This window comes from Molothrus ater, chromosome Z (assembly GCF_012460135.2).
Source record: "Molothrus ater isolate BHLD 08-10-18 breed brown headed cowbird chromosome Z, BPBGC_Mater_1.1, whole genome shotgun sequence".
NCBI lineage: Eukaryota > Metazoa > Chordata > Aves > Passeriformes > Icteridae > Molothrus > Molothrus ater.
Window position 1 is genome coordinate 14,398,007 of NC_050511.2, and position 22,711 is coordinate 14,420,717.

The 22,711-nt window shown below is 37.2% G+C and overlaps 1 protein-coding gene across 5 annotated transcripts in view; it reads left to right on the plus strand.

Moving 5' to 3' along the window:
- The window catches only part of NNT (nicotinamide nucleotide transhydrogenase), a 42,825-nt gene extending 22,277 nt beyond the window's left edge, over window positions 1–20,548 (plus strand). For all 5 annotated transcript variants that reach the window (XM_036402625.1, XM_054517816.1, XM_054517818.1 and 2 more), the window contains 7 exons: window positions 1,013–1,173; window positions 2,097–2,276; window positions 6,333–6,492; window positions 7,846–7,927; window positions 15,451–15,569; window positions 16,255–16,370; window positions 17,629–20,548. In XM_036402625.1, the coding sequence (XP_036258518.1) occupies window positions 1,013–1,173; window positions 2,097–2,276; window positions 6,333–6,492; window positions 7,846–7,927; window positions 15,451–15,569; window positions 16,255–16,370; window positions 17,629–17,778 (968 nt within the window). In that variant the 3' untranslated portion in view covers window positions 17,779–20,548. The remainder of the gene's footprint in view (window positions 1–1,012; window positions 1,174–2,096; window positions 2,277–6,332; window positions 6,493–7,845; window positions 7,928–15,450; window positions 15,570–16,254; window positions 16,371–17,628) is intronic.
- The last annotated feature ends 2,163 nt before the right edge of the window (window positions 20,549–22,711 follow it).

Below are 22,711 nucleotides of genomic sequence, written 5' to 3' on the forward strand. Positions count from 1 at the left end.
GTAAACTTCACTGCCTGTTTGAGCCTGCTCTCCTATTTCTGTTTACTTTTTTCTCCCTTGCATTTTCATATCATCATAGTATGAAATATGAAGCTTGTCTGTATTATCAAACTACTGATCCTATGGTATGGAAAAGGGTAGTAAGTCACACACTTTGACTCCCCTGGCTGAGACTGTCAGTTCATTCTTTCCCTTGAATTCAGCTTTTCTGAATTTTTTATGAGAAAATTAAAATGAATGAAATGAAATTAAAATGAATGAAATTAAAATGAATTTTAAATGAGAATTAATTTTTTTTCTCAAATCTAAATGAGACACTTATTTCTGATGTAAGTAATTACTGGGAAACATGCATTGTTTCAACCCTTTGTCATGTGGTTTGAAAAAAAACAAGCCCTAGTATGAAATAAATCTGATTGTCTTTTTGAACTGAATCACACAAATACTGAACCGCCTTTTCCCTTAAACTTTCTGCAGATGTAGGAAGCTGTGGGAGTTCTGTGTGACTGAGGGTAGTTGTGAAATTAATGCATTTGAAAATAGGAATGTTTTGTACTTGGTGTTACCTGTGTAGTCATATTTTTTTAAGCACACAGTTTTTGAGAGACTGAGATAATCCTTGTGTAGAAGTTCCAGCTAAAAGCTTCCTTCTGTTATATGTCATATTCAACATACAAAGACCTGGAGATAAAGTGGAAGGGCTTTGTTGAAGGAAAAATAAAAAGGCTTTTCAAAAGGAAAAGAGATTTTTCTAGCCATTCCGGAGCACTTCAGTGAAATAAGAAGTAAATACAGTTTAAAGAAGAATATTTGAGAATATAGAGGAAGTTTGAATGTATTGCAGTTCTGAGTCAGCAGAAAATCTCAGCTTCAACTAACTTGTTTTATCTTCTACCCCTCCCTTTTTTCTTTTTAAATTTTTCTTTTGCTGAGTTATTCAGTCTTCTCTGAACGTTAGCAACAGGCTTCCTTGAATGTACATGTTCATGTCTGAAAATGTGTTTGATTGCAGGTATCCTGAGCTCTGCACCTCTGCTCTTGCCTGGTCGGCATGCATTGAATGCAGGATTGCTGGCTGCCAGCTTTGGTGGGATGATACCTTACATGCTTGATCCTTCTTACACCACGGGAATTACTTGCCTGGGTTCTGTGTCAGCACTCTCAGCCATAATGGTAAGTTGAGGAATTGTAGAAAGTGAAACAAATTACAAACGGCGTTTATTCTCCAGTCCTGCAAGTTTCCTCTTTATGCATTATATTTTGCCATCCTGAGTCACAGTGAGCATGGTGCCTGCCTGTGTGGTAACTTGCTGTAACGAGTAGCAACTGACTTTTCTAGATCTAGGTGTAAACCAGAAGTGTTCCAGAGAACGGAATGCATTTTTATACTTACTTTTTGCAGCTGCTGATTAACGAAGCTTTTTATACGACAGAGTGATATTAGAGAAGACTTTTTAGAAAGCTAATCCCTAAAATATCTAAAAGAGCTCTGGATTTACAGATTATTATTATAACCTCTTGAGATGATGTCCTTGTGTAACTTCTGCCATTCACTTACACCAGAGTATGCCAGTGCACGCCAGTGTTGCAAAATTTACCTTGAATATTGCCATTCTGTAAACTGAGTCCTGCAAGACTGTTCAATATGAATGCCATAATGGTATGAACAGTTCCATGGAGCTAGTAGGATAATTTTGCAAGTAAAAAAATGTGACTCAGCTGAGCATTAAATGATGGGGTACCTTCCTGTCCTCTCTGAAAAGGCAGATTTGGTGAGTCCAATTCTCAGCCTGAATACCTACACTGATAATGCTTGAATAGGCTCTAAGTAACGTGATAGTTGCTTAGAAAGGTTGTGGATGCCCCATTCCTGGAAGTGTCTGAGGCCAGGTTGGTTGGGACCCTAACCAACATGATTTAGTGGGTAATATCCCTGCCCAAGGCAGGACAGTTGGGACTGGCTGATCTTTAAGATCCCTTCCAACACAAACCATTCTATGACTGTATATTTATTTTTCGGTGCTGCAGGCTGAGTGTCTTTTCTGAGTGTTCTCCTTAGTGATTGCTGATGTGAAGTATTTTCTTTCCTTCTCCAGGGTGTCACTTTAACAGCAGCTATTGGAGGTGCTGACATGCCTGTAGTTATTACTGTCCTGAACAGTTACTCTGGATGGGCTTTGTGTGCTGAGGGCTTTCTCCTGAACAACAACTTGCTGACCATTGTTGGTGCACTCATCGGCTCCTCTGGGGCCATCCTCTCTTACATCATGTGTGTGGTAAGAAGTCAACAGAAACTCTGCTTGTTTGCTGAGTAATGAAAAAGCTTTTTAACCATGTTTTTTAGGAAGATAAGCCAATGGATCTCAAACTGTTAGATGTTTACAGACTAGAAAATTCTTGATTGAAACTGTTGGACTAGATGTCAGTAATTTTTTTTTGATTTGGTGAGAGACATATCTCAAAACTGAGGAAAGCCCTTGCATTGACTTAAGCATTAAGGATTTGAATCTGGGTTCAAAGTATGATTACTTGTGGTCAGCTATTTTTTTTCAGTCATACAGCTTCTGAAATGTGGTTAAATTTAAGCTAGATTTAATATGTAGCAGGAGCTGCTTTAAGAAGTGTGTTTGTTGGTTAGGCAGTGATTTACAGTTTGGTTTTTGGAGTACAGTTTGGTTTTCTTCAGAGCAGCTACTTTAGAGTACCACGGGGTGGCAGCAGGCCTGCACGAGTTCAGTGCTGTGTGTCAGCAAGCTTGAGCTTCATCTCGGTGTGAGTTGCATTGTGCTATTAGTAATGACTTCCTTTTCTCTGCAACATTTGTATAAAGGCCTTGTATTCAAAGATGGAGAGGTAATGGTTTAAAGAGAACAGTTTGCAGTGCCACAGCTGCCAACTTTCTCATTCTGTGTTGTGTAATCCTGCTTTGTTTCTGCCCCTGTGCTCTTGTGTGATCAGTGCCACTGATCACCTGTCTGATGTTTTCCTCTGGTCAGCTCTGACAAACATCTTTTACTTCGTCTCCACTGATAAATAGTATTGTTACCATTTTAGGAGTGTTCAGTATCATTCTTTTTCATCATTCTTGAGGAAAAACTTCAGAAAAACTTAAAAAGGTATTCTTGTAAAACTACATGAAAGTGAGTTAAAATTAACAATTCTAAGTATGAATTTCAAAGAATCTTGTTCCTTCTTGAGCATTTTCTGTCTCCTTATGAAAAGGAAATCAAATTATGTAGCTCATGTATTTAGTTGTATACATTCAGGAATTTAGTCCACATCAGTGGAAAAATAGTGCTTATGGATAACACAAGTATAAAAACTCTTTTAAGAATCAAATTCCTGTAAGCTTCAGGGAAAATGTGAACTGTTTGGTGTGTGTTTACCGGTAATCTATCTATACCTTCATTTTTGTTTTACTGTCTCTTTCCTTTTTTAATATTGCTCACTCTCTTAGCACTCACAAGAGAGTTTTGAAATACTTATAGAGTTGGTTGGAGGAACCTAGGTAAATAGGAAGCCTGGGGGAGTAGTTAGCAAAATAGTTAGGCAGTGACAGAGTGGCTTTCCCCAATATTTCTCAGATTACAGGAAGTTTAGTTTTTGAGGTAGTGTCTAGAAATCTTGTGCTGCTTTATATAAGCTTAGACAACTGAAGTTTATCAACCAGTAAAATGAAAATTATTTTGTATGATTTCTGCACAGTAAGCAGAATAACATGCTCTTAGCCCAGAATTTTTCTTTTCTGCTATACTTCTTTTAATGGAAATCATTACTTTAGAAAGCATTGTTATAATCGGTGGATTCAGTATCCTTGTCTTGAAGCTGCATTTCAGGAGAAGGAAATGCTTAAGACTTTCAATAAATTCTGCACTTGGTGTTTCAACCTGTGCTAATGAAGCAAAAGTTTCCCTTTCCCCTTTTTTTGTCCTTTTTTTTTCCTGTGGGTTTTAGGTTTTTTAGGGGGGGGATTTTTTTGTCGATTTCTTTTTTTGGTTGGGTTTTTTTTTTTTTTTTTTTGCTTTTTCATTTTTTGGGTGGGGTTTTTTTGTTTGTTTAGTTTGGTTTTTTGGATTTTTTTTTGTTTTTTTTGTTTTTTATTTGGTTTGGTTTTCCCCCCCTACTTTTTAGTATGATTTCTGTCAAAACTAGTATATTTATTGACACTTACCTAATTATCCAAAGTCAGTCCAGCTAATGTTTTAAAGCCTCAGTTGATAACTGAGTTAAAGACAGGGAATTTAATTTCAAAAAGCAAAGGCCTGTACTGTTTGCTTATCCTGTGAATTGTGACTCTTTTAAGACACCAACACAATACATTTTATTCAGAACACTTGATTGTTAGCATGTCCTTGTCCCTCCTTTTTTACCCAGAGGGAATATTTGATGATTGCAATTCTGGTATTAGACTCATTATCGGATGCAGAAGAAACTTAAAGGTTGAAGAGGAACCGTTAACTGGGTTGATGAAACAGAGCAAGAGAGGGGACAAATTGTGTTAGTCTTACAAATTGTATGCTGACCATTCCTGTGTATACTAGCTGTGAAGTTTCTGTGGGCACAGTGGAAGCACTTGCAGTTCTCAGGATTCAGGTATTTAATTTTCCCTGGACTGTAAACTCCTGACCATTGTTGTTATTTGTCTGTGCTCAGCGTAGAGGGCTTTTTGCCACTTGTTGGATTATCAGTGAGTGATGAAGCTTGCACTTTATACCTCCATATTTGTGGTGTGTGGTGGTAAAGAAAGTGGAAGAGGCTACAGAAGAGTTTTCACACTGTCCCAGATATGTTGGTTAATGATTGCTTGATAAGGTCTTGGCTCTTCTCTGCCTTCTGCATTTTCTCTTGGAAGTTCTTGGCTCTTTGCAGTGGAGCCAGGCAAGGGTACTTCAATCTTATACTTGCTTTTAGCTGTTTCTCAGATTTCTAATAATATTTTATCTTCTTTTTTTTTTTTCCCCCTTTGACTTGGTCTAACTGTTGTCTTTTGGTGTAGATATGTGTAGGAAGTGCTCTCCTCCCTGTAAGCTTGGCATGTGCAACATCTGCAGAGGGTATTCTTCTGTCTAGGCTGTCTTACCTGACACAACTGCTAAAATGTTGAGATAGATGCCAAAGGCAGTGCGTTCTCAGGGTATATGTGAAATAGTGTGTGCTGCAGACAGTGAAAAATATTGATGTCACCGTGTTTGTGTGCATCCCTTGCAGTATCTGAAACAGTGAGGACTTCTCAGGAAAAACAGAAGTTCTAACATCATCATTTTGCTTATTTGCTAGATAATAAATTTCAAAGAATGGCACGTCTTCTGAGACTATAGTAAAAAAACTGTGAAGCTGCATGATTTGAAATGTCAGTGGAGAATGGACATCTGAAAGCACAATTTTGTGCTTCCTCCTACTTATATTTGTGACTCTCCAGATTCATTCCTAAATTTTGTCGTGGCTTCTCAGCTAGTACAGAAGATGTATGACTCATATGTGTAATTAAAGAAGCATTTTATCCTCTTCCTTTCCTGCTTCTAAAGTTTTTTCTCCCCTGCAGTTACAAGTTTTTCCTATTTCCAGTTATTGACAGATATTGCTTTGCGACCACAGTCACAAGCAGGCATGCCAAAGAAAGCATTTAGCCAATGGCTTTTCCTGGCTATGTGTCTAATGGAGCCAGATTTTCAGGGTGTGTTCTTCTCTTAAACATTCTAGTTAAAATCTCTTGTTTTCCTTTGGTGGTCAGCCAGTAAGTCAATGGCCCCCTTCAGTTCTTTACAATGTGGCTGGTTCAGTGTGGCTGATTAGCTGCTTTTGTGTTTTCCTGTTTTGTTGCTGTAGCAGTTTTGCTTCAGTACTACCTGTAAGAGTTTTGTGGATTCCATGCTGTCATGGAGCAGTGCTGTGCTTACATGTTAAATTGGTTAAAAACTATGGAAAATATCTTGGAAAAATGTGTGTGTGTATATACCAATGTAAAAAAATTTTTAGAAACTCTGTCATCAAACATGCATTCTTTCATATTCTTCCCTTTTAAGAACAAAAAGAGACCAATATTTGCTATTTGCATAGTTTTGTTCTTTGTTTTGGAGAAATATTGGTGCTCTCCCACTATGTGTGTAATGTAATGTGTTCGAAGCTGATGTTTGGTGATGGCCGTGGTAAACTGTTTTAAAGACCCTGTTTTAAGAGTCTTTGGATTATAAGAAGGCAAAACCAGCTTATAAAGACTATTGTCAGGAAGTCTTCAATATTTTCAGAAGTCTTTTTCAGAAGTTTTCTTTGTGGAGTCTCACCTTTATATTTGGATTTCATCTTTATATGACCAAAACCATCCTATCTTTTAGGCTATGAACCGTTCCCTTGCAAATGTGATTCTTGGGGGCTATGGCACTGCATCAACAGCTGGTGGGAAACCCATGGAAATTACTGGAACTCACACAGAAATCAATTTGGACAATGCAGTTGAAATGATAAAAGAAGCTAATAGCATTATTATTACTCCAGGTAAGACTCTCTTGACTTATAGAACAAGATGTTCTGAAGATGTGATTTAAAAAAAAATATCCCAACCAAACAAAAACACAAAACAAACCAAAAAAAGGTAGCAGCAAAGAGGTTGCAGTATGGCAGCAGCATATCAAATGTTGACTGGGTCCATGTGATTTGTTTTTGTTCCCTGGTCAGATATCATTCTCCTGTGCAGAGATGTGTGCCACTTCATTTTTCTTTGTGTATGTGTCCTCAAAGTTTGTCCTTTTTATTTGCATTTTAAATTCTTCAGAACAAAGACTATCTTTTGTAAATTAAGCTTACACCATAACAGCTGTACACAAAATTAACTGAATTCCAAGCACAACTACAGTACCAGTGGTACCAGTTGTACCGACAGATCTGTTAAATCCTGAAAGACAGGATTTTGTTTACACTTCTCATGTGTACTTGGTCAGTTCTGCATTTGTTTATGAAAAAGAAAGGCCAAAAACCCCTGTCCAAAATGTGGTAAATATAAATACTATAATTAAAGTAAAAAAACCCAACCTGAAAACCAAAACCTGAATTGTCTGAAATGATTATGTTGGCTGTTCACATCATTTAGTAGTACGTTCCCTGAAAGGAAAACTCAGATAGGGGACAGTTTAAGACTTCTCCTTCAACTAAATGGCATGACTATCATGTTAAACTCATTCTAGCACTGGAATGTGAAGAATGCTAAAATACAAAGTTATCTTTCATTTTGCTTCAAATTTAAAGAGACCATCAGTGAGGTAGGGTTCTAATTTGGTAAGCTACCTTTTTTTCTGATGAAGCTTGCAATCGTCTTGAAGGAGTTTGCCTCTTTCTCCTGTGGTCAAACCTTGAGCACACCATTAATAATAAATGTTTTTTATTTTTATCCTGGACATGGTTGCTCTGATGAATTAGCTCAGAGAGACTGAAAACATTATTTGCTGCTAAAAGCCATATCTAGCGACTAGATTTGCATTAAGCAGATTGAAATTCTGTTGAGGATAATGGTTGTGAAGTAACCTGACAGTCACCCTTTTATCAATTTTTCAAAATACCTGTCTGAAACATCCTTTTCTGATATAGAAAGGAACATGTCTTTTTGTGAAGGTGAAATAAGTGCTTTTGTAGTTTGACTGGTCAAATCACTGTAAGTGGTCAGGAGATCAAAAAAGAGATTAACTACAGTGGTCATGCTGGGAATGTAGGAGAATCTGATGTGTGTTTTTTAAATTTCTTTCATTATTTTTAATAATGAGAACATCTCTGTGTGTGGAAGGTGCGCTTATTGTCTGCACCTGGTCTTTCTGCACTAAAACAGGAAAATATGTTAAAATTTTGGAATTCTTTCAGGTTATGGCTTGTGTGCAGCAAAAGCTCAGTACCCAATAGCTGATCTGGTGAAGATGTTGAGAGAACAAGGGAAAAACGTTAGGTAAGTGCTTTTCTTGATGAGAAGTATTACAGGTGGTTTGTTTTGTTTTCTTTCATTCCATTAAAACCGCTAGTTTTGGTTTAACCTTTTTTTCAGCATTGACAGAGGCACAGAATAGCAAAGTTAAAGACACCTCTGAAGATTATCTAGTTCATCCAGCCCCCTTGCTCAGACCAGGATCAACTCGAGAAGTTGCCTGGAATCTTGTCCAATTGGATTTTGAATATCTTGATGGAGACTGACAACCTCTTTTGGGCAGTTTCTTACGATGTTTAGTCATCCTTAGGGTAAAACCAGTTTTTTCTGTGTTGCAATTTGCAGCTGTTGCCTCTTGCCCATTCCCTGAATATCCCTGAGAAGAATTTTGCTCTATCTTTTTTTAATATAGATGCCCTTCATCTATATTTATATACAGCGATAAGATTCCCTTGATCCTTCTCTTCTGCAGGCAGAAGAATCCCAGATTTCAGCCTCTCCTCTTATGGCAGATAGTCCTAACCATTAAGCAACTTATCCTACACTTATGGGGCTCCTGTAAGATTTTGCTGTTGCAGGCAAGACTGCTATTAGAGTTTGTTGAGCATCTCATGAAAGGATTATGGGAGTGCATGTCTCCAGTTGCATGAATTTATTCTGCTGGAGTGCTATTCCAAAAAACAAAGATAATTCTTAGGTTTCCAGTATTGGCCTCAAGTCCTTTCCTCCTTCAGTTTTTCTGTAGACCTTATAGATTCTCAAAGTACTGGAAAGCAAACATTATATCTATCTTGCTGATTGTTTGAAATTTTGCTTGTTTTCTATTTATGATAACTTAATATTTTAAAATCAATTGAGGCTCAGTTTTCATTTCAAACAATGTATTTTGGCAGATGCTGGTTAGCCAGACTCATTCTCTGATTTCCATATGTTTATTTCAATTAGATGGTGACTTCCCTTTGGAATCATTCCTCTAGTAATTAGAGTTTTTTGGTTTTGTTTTTCTTCTTCCACTACTTTTCCAACCTTATTAAAAAGTTGCCTGTAAGCTTTTGCAGCATATTACAGCATTGTGTCAGGTAACAGTAGAGTTCTAGGGTTTAGCAGCAATAACTTGTTAGTGTTTAACCAGGATTTTGCAATTTTGCATATAAAATTGCTTTATGGATGTATTTGTTTGTGCATACATGAGAAATGAGGGTTTGTGGTGGTGTATTTGCTTCCTGGAACAGTCTTCACACCTAGATTCTCCATGTTTAGCAACAGCTCTGTTTGTGTCCAGATCGCATTTGAAGGCGCCTTAGTTGTGCAACAAAAAAACCCTTTCATGGCTAATGTGATGACAGTCTTGTACACTTCTGGCTTTCCTTTTAGTGCTTCTGGGGGGTTAGCTCTTTTTTGACCAACCTTGGTGAAATAAAAAAAAAGAAAAAAATTGGTTTTGCCTTTTATGTTGGCTTTGCAGGGGAGAAAAGTGAACGAATCCTTGAAATAAATGGCTTATACTTAAAATGAATCAATTTCAGGAAGAGATCGCTGCAGTGGTTACCTAGTATTTTAATGAAATAAATCTGTATTTACAGTTTGTGGTAATTCAGGCCTTTCATCACTTTGCTGAGCTCCCATGGTGTTCATTGAGTGCAGCTGTTGTCCTCTGGTTTCAGTAGGCCTGGAGTGCCTCGGGACCCTAATGCACTCACCATCCAGATGTAGTGACACTCTCATACACACACGCTGTGGAGGGCTGCCAGCATGGACACAGGGTTGCATCAGTCTGTAATGCCCATCGTGTGCCAAGAAAAATTGCGACTGTCATATGGTCTGGTTTTTTGTTTCATGGCTCACCACTGATCCAGAGAAGCTGTTGTTTTAATTTGCTTTGCCTATAGCCATAACATTCTCATTGAAGACTGCAGATTATATAACATGATGCGTAACCTTTGACTAGGATTTAAATTTAGAAATACAGGAGAGATTTTGGAAACTTTAGACTGTTTTAGTTACTCAGTTGCATAGCTAACATCATTGCTCACTTGAGATGGTTTTGCAGCAGATCACATCTTTAATGCATTAGTAAAGTCACAGAGAAAGCTGGATATTACTGAGCCTTGAGTATAGCTTTCCCTTGTCATGGATGGATAAACAACAAAACTTTTTATAGGCTAAATCCCATAGCCCCCTGAATCTATTGGCCTTGGAGAGGAAATGGCTGTTCTACAACTGGTGTTGTATTTCTGCAAAGTTAGAAGTAAGTAAATTGTTGAAAGTTCTTGCCTTACTGAAGTTCATCAGTAATGTTGAAGTTCACATATAATGTTGTTTGTAGAACTCTGGTTGTGAAATTCTGATTTTTCCAATATAATAAAACTATGTTCTGTAGTAACTTTGTATATAAAAACATAATTACAGTCTAAAACTGTATGTTCTCATATATGCAAGGGTTGTTGATGCTCTCCATATCCACATCCTGGTAACTGTCCTAGTTTTTACCACAGTATAACTTTGTTGAGACATTTTCTGTCAATGTGTCTTGTTCTCCTGCATAATAAGATGTTCTTGATAAGAAAAATTCATTTTGGTATGGAAGGACTCCTAAAATTATGCTTCATGCAGACTTTCTAAATAATTACATAGTTAATAAGTTGATTTTCTGGGAATTCATAGTTTAGGGACATGCACATCGCCTCTTTAACAGCTTTTCAAAATAGTTGCTAGGAAGTTAGTGTGCTGGTTTGGGGTTTTTTACCTTTTTAAAGGTAGATATCTTGAAGGACTTGGATTTCTGTCTTTTAATGATGGAGAATGTAATTACTTTTGAACAACATGAAAACAAGAGTTTTCTACATTTTTGAAAATATGGTAGTATTGATTTAATGTTGTACCTGTGTTTTAAAGTTTTTCTTATTGATATGTCAGTGGTTGAACTCTAATCAGATGTGTTTAGTGTTCTGATCTTTTTCTCCACTCTTTAATTTCTTGTAAGTAATAGAACATGTGTGTGAGTATCAGTTACACATTTATCTGCAAATTAATAAATAAGCCTGATTACCTAAAACTATTTATGGTATTAATTTAAAACCATCATCTGTTGTGGCTCTACAAGAAAATCTAGAAGAATTTTAAAGGATGAGCCGTTAAGATGCTGTCCCAAGCAGCCTTAACACACTGTGTAGCTCACGTGCAAGATGGAAATTATTGTCACTGATGAGAGGAAGCATAAGGACAGTTTGTGCTGGTGCAGGTTTCTGGGAAGCTGAGTTATTATACACAGCACGAAAACAGAAACTGTACCTGTGTGTCAGTTCTTGATTTGTTGTAATCAACTTTGGTGTGTGGGTTCTGAATTATTAATGCTGCACATGAAGGGACAGCTGAAGTCCAACAGGTCTGTTTAGCTCCAGTGCTTTATTGCTATAGTTAGAACTTGCGAACCATGCAGTGCCTGATCGCTTCTGCAAGGATGCAGCTGTAACTGTGTTCTCCTGGGGGAGTATTGTAGGTGGGCTGTTGGTTCCATATGTGTCAGCTCGCCTCTGGATGACCTTACTAGGTCAGTATATGATGCTTTGTGGAAGCAGGGTCTTGTTTTTTGCCTGTAGTTGGGTTCTTGGGAAGGCTATTGCGCAGAGCTAAGATCCATCTGCATCTTGCCCCTGCTGTCATAAGCTATAGTGGTTGGAAATAGGGAGCCAGTACCAGCCCTTACTTAAGTATGTGTAATTTAGCTGTCTAACTTAATTTAAATGTAACTGGCTTGACTGCAGCAGAGCCACCAAGCTGGATCCATGCCATAGGACTGGTTTTGGGGGCATATGTTGCCTTCAGCATGACAGTAAGTCTAAGCTAGCTGGGCTAGCTTGTAACTTACAGTTGTCCATACCTATGATAAACATTATACTCTTAAGTCATGCTGCACTGCAACTGTTACATGGCAGGATTCAAGATGTGGAATACTTGAATGATGTACTTCTCTGTTCATATAGTTTGTTGGTGGCTTTTTTTCCCTTCCCGTTACCTAGAGTGATGGATTCTTGTTTTTACTGATAACAGAGCTGCAGAGAGGTGTCTAAATAAAGTGAATGAGATGTGAGAACCTGTAAGTGAAGCCAAACCCTTGGGCAAATATGACATTTAAATTGTTGAGTAAGCTCACTTAGGCACCAGGCAGATGTTACTTTGCTCTGCCCAGCTCTGGTATAATGACTGGAACCCTATCTTCACATTGATGAAGTGATCTTGAAACACTTCTGTTGTGGGTTAGGTGCTGCTATTGCGAGCCAGCTCTTTCACTTTTGATTACAGGAATGTTATTTAGCCAGCTGTAATAAGGATAGATACTGACTTTATAAGCTGTATGAAAAGTAATTTATATTTTGAGATTTTTCAATCATTTTTCATGCTATAGCTCTCTTTTTGATATTGCTGAGTTCATACTACTTCAGCCACCTTCAGTCCTTTCTATCCCACTCAACTCCAAATGCAGTTTTCTTTGCTGAAAGTGCTAGATATGTGTATGTCAGGAGTTTTAGATGTTTTGTCTAAATTTAAAATAAAATGCTGCACTTTTTGTATTACTTAAAAAAGTTCAAAACATAAACTTGTGTGCTGTGTTGTCTTTATAAAACTATAAAACTAAAAGGTATTCAGTAGACGCTAGTTAAAAGAGTTGAATATCCTTGCCTCAAGCTGTTTACCTGTGAAGTCTAAGTAGCAAGGTGATGTACACTTACTTCAGTATTTGACAATTGTTGGTGGTAAGCAAGCCCCACATTATGTTTTCAAGGTCAAAAGAAAAAATTCTTGTTGAATTCTGTGTTTCAGTGAAATACTAGAATAATGCTTCAAGTCATACACAACTATGTGTTGTGATTTAAGATTTCTTCTTGATTTTTAAAGAAACCAATCTAAGGGAGTTCCTGCATTACTGATGACAAAAGAGTATCAAAGAAACTTCGCAATTTTTCACTTGAAAGCACTATTGCCATAAAACATGTTTCCCTTTTAAAATAATTTGTGTTAAATTTTTGAATATGAATGAGGTTCATGTTATGAACATCTGAGACAGCATATGTAACAAAATGTTCCTGCTGAAATGCACGTAACTTTGAAGAACTGCTGCTATTGTGAGTTGGAGACAAGATTGCTGCTTTTATTAGACTTATTAGGAGCCATCAAGGATTTTTAGTATCTATTTTGCATGGTTACCTGAATTCTGAATCCTGCTTTCTATTGGATAGGCTGATTTCAGTGTCTGAAGTGTTACCTTGTGACATAGTGAGTGTCTTAGAGAAGCTATAATTTTAAATTTCTCTTTTTTTGCATTCCTGCACATCCAGTTTTGAGTAGTACTGGCAGACTACTGTCATATTTGGTTAACAGACTCTTACAAGCAGACTTTTGGGAGTCACTTCAATATTTGTCCAAAAAAGCTTTTGTATGAGCAGCTTTCTCAAACTTTTTGAATACACAGTATGTGGTTTCAAGCAGAGTCTGTCAGAAGTCTCTAACTACTGATGGTTCATGCCATAACTCTTCCTGTATGAAGATAATTTGCCCTTTCTTTCCTTCTTTCCTTGCCTCTTGCCAGGAATGGCGAAGTCAAAGGTGAAATTCATTCTCTTGGCAGCTTAAATTTTGGCTTTCCAGCCCTTGAAATAAGATTGTATGTGTATATAGTACTTAATAGAAACCTCACGAGTGTTTTGTTTTGTGTATTGCCAAAGCAGCTTTGGTCACAAAGGCACTCAAATAATTTTATTAGACACAAAAAAGAATTTTGTTGGAAAATCTATTTTCACTGCCAGAGGAGTGATGAGTTTTCTCAAGGGTACTTCAGAATAAGAGTTCTCCTACTGTACTGTTAGTGATCAAATTTGGTATACTTAAGATCTATCTGCAGTACTACACATGGCTTGTGTTACTGAGTGAGTGGTGTGAAAAATAAGCTGTTAGTAATTTGTGCTGTATGTTTACTCTCCTTCTGATTCTAGGTATTAGCCTTTGCAACAGGGTTCCAAATGTTTACTAGTTGAATGCAATCTATTCCTGTTCTTCTTTAAAAGCATTCCTTCTAAAACTAGCTTTTATCCTACTCTTTGACCTAGAGCTTAAAGCTGTATTATATCTAGTATTATGTGGATTAATCATATGTCCTTAATTTTGTTGCTGGAGTTCCAATTGTCTTGTATTTTATTGTATTAATGTTGCCTTGATGATGGAGTGCTCAGTTGCCCATTTAAGGATGTATTTGTTCAGTCTTTAATTCACAAGTGATCTGAGTTGATTGGACTGTCACTCGTGGTCCGTCAGTCATTCCCATTGCAGTGGAATTGAAAATAGAAGTATATGACAATCTATCTGTCATGGCAAATTGATTTATTAGTAATTCTCTCCTTTCTGAAGAATTCTGAATTACTTTCATTTAATTCCTGACTTACTTGGATTTCTGTTCAGAAGTTTCTCTTCCAAAATCCAATAATTCAAAAATCCAAGCTTTTTCTTGACTATTTTCCTTCTCTTCCAAAGTATCTGTAGACTTCTGAATTAAACATTATCTTCAGCCCCATACAATCTTAATCTGAGGCACTTCTGATGTGCATGAGTCAGCATTCCATCTGGTGATAGCTTTGGAGATGGAAAGACAGAAAGTGCACATGACAGTAGGCATGGATATTCCTTGCTTGTAAGGGCCAGTAGATGATCAGAAGAGTAACAACAGGAAACAGATTTGCTTCTAACTAAATACGTCTTTGGTTTGCAGCTAAACCAGTAGCTAAACATCTCCATTCTGGCTTTTTCAGGTTTTTAATCTTAGGGAGCTGCATACATGCCTGAGCACCCCAGGTCTGTTGGTCTGTCTGAAGCTTTAGTAACTCATGAGCAGTGTATTTTCTCTAAGTTGTTTTTGAGCTGTTCTGAAAACATTTTAAAAAATGTTTATGCTTAAACTGTTTCTTAGCTCTTTACCTTTTCACTCCCCATCCTTTTTTTGGTCCTCTTTTCATTTCCTCCTAAGGTCAATCCGGAGAAGAAAGTGGCATGTTAACCTAATTCAGCTAGACATTCTCTTGTGCTTGAAATCTTGTGCTGTTAATTTTTCTGTTGGATTGAAAGTGTTCGTACAATTGTTTCTTGTACATACTCTAGACATATCTGAGTCAATCAATAAAGAAATTTGTTAAGGGCATCTCTAGGTCTAGGAGTAGTTTTGCTTCAGAAAGGTGGCATGGTCTCTTGCCTTTCTCATGGCAATTTTATTTAAACACTGTGGTGTTTTCAGTGATGTAAAGGACCCGAAAAACATATTAATGTGGATGGTAGTTTTGGAGTTAAAAGGATCGTTTGTTAAAAGTCCAAAAGAATCTGTCACAAGGTTTGAAATACAGTACTGCTTGGAAGGTGAACTGTTAAATTTTAACAGATTCTTTTCATTAATTGCCATTTGTGCTTGTACTTAAGAACTTCTCAGCCTTCTAAGTCACAGGTGACAGTTTTAATGTATAAAACACAGTAGTCCAAACTTATTAATGGAGTTTCTTCCCTTTTAGGTTTGGTATTCACCCTGTGGCTGGCCGTATGCCTGGTCAGCTGAACGTACTGCTAGCAGAAGCTGGTGTTCCCTATGATATTGTACTGGAAATGGATGAAATCAATGAAGACTTCCCAGGTTAGCACATGAGCCATAAGCTTCCACTAGATTGGATGATTGATTTGATTCTGTTTTTGCACTGCACAGGGATTTTAGCAATAGAAAGTCAAGAAGTCAAGCCATTCAGTTTCTCTTTGTAGAGAACTAGAGGTCTTTTTGTGGGGGTGGTAGGTAGGGGGAGCTTTTTTTTAATTTCTTGTAGTTGTGAAGTAAATGGCAAATGCTGTATCCTTATCTCTTACTGCCCTGTCCTTGCAGAGGAAAATTATTATTACTTCTTTAGGTCAGTTATTGTGGATGACTTGACTCTGTCATGTACAGCATTGTACTGGCAACTTCTTGCTTTTTTACATTTTTATTTAAAAGGCAGAAGTTTGCTGCTAAAGGTTTTTCAGAAGAATATTCAAAAGAAATGCGAGGCACAAAAAAATTTGGAAGTGATGTGTGTATTCAGCCACATTTAAATATAAAAAGGTTCTAAATTTTGTGTGGCAGGGTTGAATTGGATTGTGAACGTGTGTAGTTTGTTAGAGGTAGCTGGCAGCACATTTGAACCCTCACATATAATTTGCTTGGGAAGTCTGTAAAATACTTGTGAGCAGGCTTAACCATTAGGGGTCCTTCTGCCTAGAATGTGCATCAGCCTCAATGTTTCAATTTCAGATAGTTTTTCATCAGTGTTATTTTCTTTGTCTTGCTGCAGAGACTGACTTGGTCCTTGTAATTGGTGCAAATGATACAGTTAATTCAGCAGCTCAGGAAGATCCGAACTCTATCATAGCTGGAATGCCAGTTCTTGAGGTCTGGAAGTCCAAACAGGTGAGATTAATGGAGTTGAATTATCACCTACCTTTAGCAAGCTTTTAAAAACATGGTTTGTAGGATAAGCTAACAGGATTCTTCCACTATTCTGGTTTCCACAAGAAGCTTTTCTTCAGGTTGTCCAACAAAATGGTCAGTGCTTTGCAAGTGTGATGCACTTTTCATGATTTTAGAATCATCATCAAGTGCTTTAGTGAGACCAATGATGACTGCAGTAGAAAAGATCAATTAGGCTGCTTCTACTAGAATGTGATTAGAATAAATGGTGGTCTGCTTACATCCACAGCCCTGAAACATTTCTGTAATAATTGCTGTTTTGTTAAGTTTATAGTTGACAACTTTAATACTGAGGTAGAAATACAAGAATGAATAGTATGCTTAAATAAAATAATAAATAGTAATTAAAAACCAACAAACATCCCTTCAAAAAAACCAAACAAAACCCCTAAAAAATGCATGGCTGAGACAAGTAGAGTACTTAGACTGTCCAAGTTGAACCAACAGGGTAGTTACCTTAACAGTTTTGCTCTGATCTAAAGTACATATACTTGTGTTTCTTTGGTGTGAAATCTTTGATACTTTGTTCTGAATGAAGTCCTGGCCTCAGTTGTTCTGTAGGTTATCCATTCAAGTTCTCAGGCATATACATTTATCAGCAGTGTGTGCTGATATTGCAATTTGATATAGTAGTGTGCTATGTATTGCAATTTGAGAAATAAAAATGGACACAGTTAAGATAAAGTTTCTCAGTTTCTCTGCTAAAGATGCCATGGTTAACTAATTATACACTCAATAGATAAAACTGGCTATTTTTTTTTATGTCCTATGTATGAAGTAATACAGATGAATAGTAAAGACACTGTTGCACCAAGTATTGGTGTGAACACTTATCTGAATTTTGTTGCTATCAGGGAATTCAACACTTCAAAATTAAAGTTTCAAAACCCTTCAATGTCATGGTCATCAGTGGACATGCCATGCTTTGATTTTATTACATGGAATAAAGTAAATGCATGTGCAATGTCCACAATCTCTTAATCTGAAATATAACACTGTATTTAACAAGAAAATGTTTCTGAAATTCGTCTGGGTATCAATTCATCTTCTATATTAAAATTTGAAATACATTTTCATAGCAGTGAGCACCCTGTTTTGGTCAGAGGTTTCTCTTTATTTGTTGGTTTTGTGTTGCCTTTGTTTGTGGAAGGGTGGTGGCTGTGCTTTGCTGTTTCAAACATGAACTCTTTATGTGCAGGTCATTGTAATGAAGAGATCTCTGGGAGTTGGTTATGCAGCGGTGGACAATCCCATCTTCTACAAGCCCAATACTGCCATGTTGTTGGGAGATGCTAAAAAGACCTGTGATGCCCTGCAGGCCAAAGTCAGGGAATCATACCAAAGCTAAATACTGATTTATATTCTGCTCATATTGCCGACTACAGTTTTGTCACAGAAGTCACAGAAAATGAGAGGTGGAAGCATCTCTCAATGTCCTAAGGCAGCTGGCTTTTAGAGAAGACTGCATTGACTCCTAGGAGATGTAGTTCAGTCAGGGGATATAGACTTTTATAAAAAGATGGGCAGATTAGCCCTTCAAACTAAATCTCCAATGAGACAATGCATAAGAGAATAAAAATGTTTTTTTTTTAAGGTCAACATTGAGCTGTTACAAGAAGGAGCTAATAACTCATGGCCATCTTTAAATAGTTACTGACTTCCTTCTCCTTACTGTCTGTACTTCTGTCATGGAAATTCACTAAAAAATACTGTGCCAAAACTGTATTCAGTCTTATCATCAAAGCTGTTTTTTGGCTGGTATTGACAATGCAACTTTTGATTTCATCAAAACTTAAAAATTAATTTCAAACAGATGCAAGCAGAAGAAAATCCTTGCATGTCCCTTCAAACTCAGGACATTCTCTGAACTAGATGTGTACATGATTTGAGATCTAAGCATAATGTTCTTTTTCTTTTGGGGATTGTATGGATGCTGTGAATCAGGAACATTTTAGGAAAGTTACTTTACTTTAAAATGCGGTTCCACTTTTTATGGTGCACACTTATGTTAAATGAAACACAGGATATCAGGCACTTGCCAAGTAATCTTCAAGTCTGACAAGGAAATGTACATTTACTTGCACTGCTTACCTATTTTAAGCAGCTGCTAAATTGTCCATCATTTCCAATCATTGCCTTTTTAAGTGTCTGAGAAAAAATATGGTCCAGTTCTGCACAGGCAGAATGTCTTGCATACCTATCTGTTCACAGAATTTGGACCACAGTGTTTCAGTTTGTTCACTTAGCTTTTAATTGTACTTACTACTTTAGTAGTAGTGATGCTTAGTGATGCTTTCTTAATATTCTTGTGATGCCAAAAAAACACATTTGAATTCTCACTCTCTATTCTGCTCTTGTGAGATCCCACCTGGAATGCTGTCTTCAGCTCTGGGGCCCCCAACACAAGAAAGATGTTGACCTGTTGGAACAAATGCAGAGGAGGCCACTAAGCTGATCACAGGCCCTGAGCAGCTCTCCTGTGTGCACAGGCTCAGAGAGCTGGGACTGCTCAGCAGGGAGCAGAGAAGGCATGGGTGACACGTTGTAGCACTTTCCAGTACCTAAAGGGGACCCCAAAGAGGGCGGGAGAAGGACTTTTCACATGGGCATGTAGTGACAGGACAGAGGGGAATGGATTCAGACTAACAGAGGATGAGTTTAGACTAGATGTTAAGAAATTCTTTGCTGTGGGAGTGGTGAGGCAGTGGAACGGGTTCCCAGAGAAGCTGTGGATGCCCCATCCCTGGAATTGCCAAGGCTGTATGGGGCTCTGAGCAACCTGGTCTAGCAGAAGGTTCCCTGCCCATGGGGTTCCAATTGCACCTGGATGGTCTTTAAGGTCCCTTACAGTCCAAGCTGTTCTGTGCTTCTATATTTAAGATGCTGAAGTTCATTGGAATTTTTTTCTAAATAAATAAGCTATTGTTTGGACAGCACAGAAACATACTAAACTCAAAATCCAGTGCTTTGATTGACTTTTCGCTAATTTAATTAAAAGCACTGTTTAATTTCCATAATAAGTCCAGCAAATTTAAATTATGACATAGATTGCTGTTTCATTTTTATTCTAGTAAGTATCCTTGACTGAAATTCAAATATTTGCCTAATAACATGAATTTGCCATATTTCCATAATGATACAGCAACTGTCCATGGTGAAAAGGCAAAAAAAGAAATCATTGTCTTTGTGTTAGAGAAGACAAACTATTACGAAGAAAGTCTTGAAATTAATCCATCTTGGTCGAGAGAACAAACATTTTTTTATTACACCATGCATAGAGACCTCATATAAAATACAGCATTTCTTCTTGGCTACCTCTGTTTTTATGTGAAGATCACTTAAAACACAGATTTTGAACAGGTAATACACTAAAAATGTAACAATATATAGCAGATCTGTCATTTTTGCAGATCTCTTTTCTATGATTTGACAAAATTTTTCATGCAAGCACTATGTTGTATACTGCAGGAAAAGGCTTGTAATTGAATTTTAATTTTAAACACTGTGACAGCTATATTTGAATGTAGCACGTATGGCTTCTCAATTTCATTGTATTCAACTTTTCCTTCAGGTCTATAAAAAATAGGAGGGAAATTGGAGAAGAGGGAAGACAAAGGATTAATTCTCCATATCCCTCCTATCTAAGCAAAAGAAAAAAAGGGGATTTGAAGGGATCTAACATGCTAAAGCATTAATTTTTGTCTTGTCAAACTTCAAGTATCCAGCTGCAGTATGCATCATGTCTCTGTTCATAGACAGCTAATAAAAGATCTAGCTTTTCTTTAAAAAATAGCAAATGGGGGAGGGGGAACACTTTTTCATTTGTACTTGGAGAAAAACCCCATTCTGTTACTTTGGGTAAGTAGTACCACGGTTCTCTTTAACATGTGCTTTACCGTGGAACACTAGATAATTGCTGAAGCGCTAATAAAAATTCAGTTATTTTTCTCTGTTGATCACTGTGTTTGTTTTCTTCTGTTGTTTTTCCTGAGTAGTTAACTAGTCCAGTGTTACTTTTAAAAGTTAAAATAATCAAGCTGCCACCAAAAGATGTTAAGATTGAAGCTGTAGTGAATGGAAATCATAATAAAATATTATTTTTCTTTTTTCTTTTCTAATTGCATTGGTTCTTTGCATTTTTTCATTCTAGGTTTGATTGTCACCTGACCACAGCAATTTCACTTAGCTTTTCTAGTGAATGAAAAGGGTTAGACAACTGAGAGTGATTGAACAAGATACATGTTGCTTTTTTGAGATTAAAGAAGTTAAAAGAAAACCTATAATAATTGACTAGCTAATTAACTGAGTAGTTAATTTTCTAGTGGCTGCAGTGTGAGATGAATACTATCCCTTTGAGCCAGATACCATGTAGATTTGCTTCCACTGTTTTTTAGTTCTGCAAGACTGTTGAGTTGATTGCTGTGATGATTCCAGTTTCTACCTTCAAAGGAGTGATAAGTGAATAATTTTAGCCATCTGACAGTCTGTTCAGTAATATCACAAGTCTGACAATACACCTTTCATGTTTTCCTCAAGCTTTGGTGAAGCCCAGACTGGAGGTCTCTTCCAGAGGCTGCAGCCTGGCATTGGCCCATGAAGTAACCTGTCTTCCCCCTTAATGGAAAAAGGGAAGCATATACAGAGAGCCTGCGGGTTTGTAGTGTGACAGAGGGTAAAGATCTAGCCTATGTCCTGTGGACTGACTGCTGCTTTGAAGATTTTACTCTCTCTACCCTATCTCCAACCTCTTATTATCACCCAAGAGGTGTTTGCTCTAGCCTGACTCAAGCAGGCTGTGAAAATCTGATCAGGCCATGGCAAACAGTGCAGCAAGAACAAGAGTATGTAGGACACTTGTCTCTGTTCAGCTGTGGAGCTTTTGCAGTTTGCAGTGTGTGTCCATGACTCACTAAGAACTTCAACCTTTGCTGTTTATTTTTTTTTTAAATTTATTTCTTTTAATACAAATTGTTACAGTACTAAAGCTACAGAGAAATTTAGTTTGGAAAGATCCGCTAACTTGCATCAGTTCCCTGCTGAAAACAGATCCAATTTGATTAGATTGGTACAGGCTTTCATTTGAACTTCTTGGTGGAGATGTCCGCCTCCCTGTTGTTACAGTGTTCAATTCTTCCAGTTGGGAATGAATGATTTTTTTTAAATTGTAATTGGAATTTCCTTTTCAACTGTAATTAGAATTTCCTTTACTGGAATTACCTGCAACCTCAGGAGACCAGTTTGCCCAGTTGTTCCAGTCTCCAGCAGCACTTCATACCCTTTAGCAGGCTGATGTGCTTACCCATCTCTGGAATGCATTAATTGTGCAAGCATCCAGTCCCCTCTGCAATACCCACCTGGTGTTATCTTAGACAAACCACATTGAACATCAGAGGAGGCTGAAAGGGAGGGGATGAGTGGGGGGAAGATGGACTGAAAACAGAACTGAAGCCCAACTATTTTCCATCATTTTTCCACTCTTCTTGAGCCAGAGACTTATTTAGATCAGAAATTATATTTAGATTTAATTTAGATTTAGATTTAATTATATTTAGATTTATATTTAAATTTAGATCAGAAATTTATAAAATATGGTATTTCAAAGAAACATTTCTTACTTTCTGTACTGAGAAGTACATTTTTTGTGCTGTTAAATTGGCTTTGAAATCTTTTGTAAGTAGGGCAATTTTACTCTTTAGAAAATAACAAGGTTTCCAAAATGACAAGGTTTCCATTATGTGATCTATCAATCTGTGTCTCTCAGAATCTTGCTTCTGTATAAGATGTGGTTTCTGAAATTCCAGTCTAATGTGTCATGTGTATCCCACTATATTGGTATCATGCAGCAAGCATGTAATTCTGGTCCATTCAAACAGAGAAACTGGGGACTGAACCTGTTTCTGTATTGAAGTTTGACTAAAACCCCCAGCATCTGGGGTTTTATCCACTTGCTAAGTTTTGATTCTGTTGGAGGGCACTGTTGGAACACACAAACCTGGATGTTTTTGAAACTAAGCTAGAAGATATATTAGCACCATGAAGGAACATTTAGTCTGTAGGACTTAGATTAGGGGTCATCTATAGTAAACATCCTCAAACAAATAGCAATGAATTTCATATCCTCAGCACAGAAGGCGTTGTTTGCTAGGTTTGTTTCTAGAGTGCCAGTTGAGGTAGTCTTCCAGATCTGCAGTGCATGAGAAACAATGAGGGGAAATATTTCAGTATCTTCCATTCTAAGCCTCAGTTATTTGTAGTAAGCAAACAGAACATTTAAATTCAAA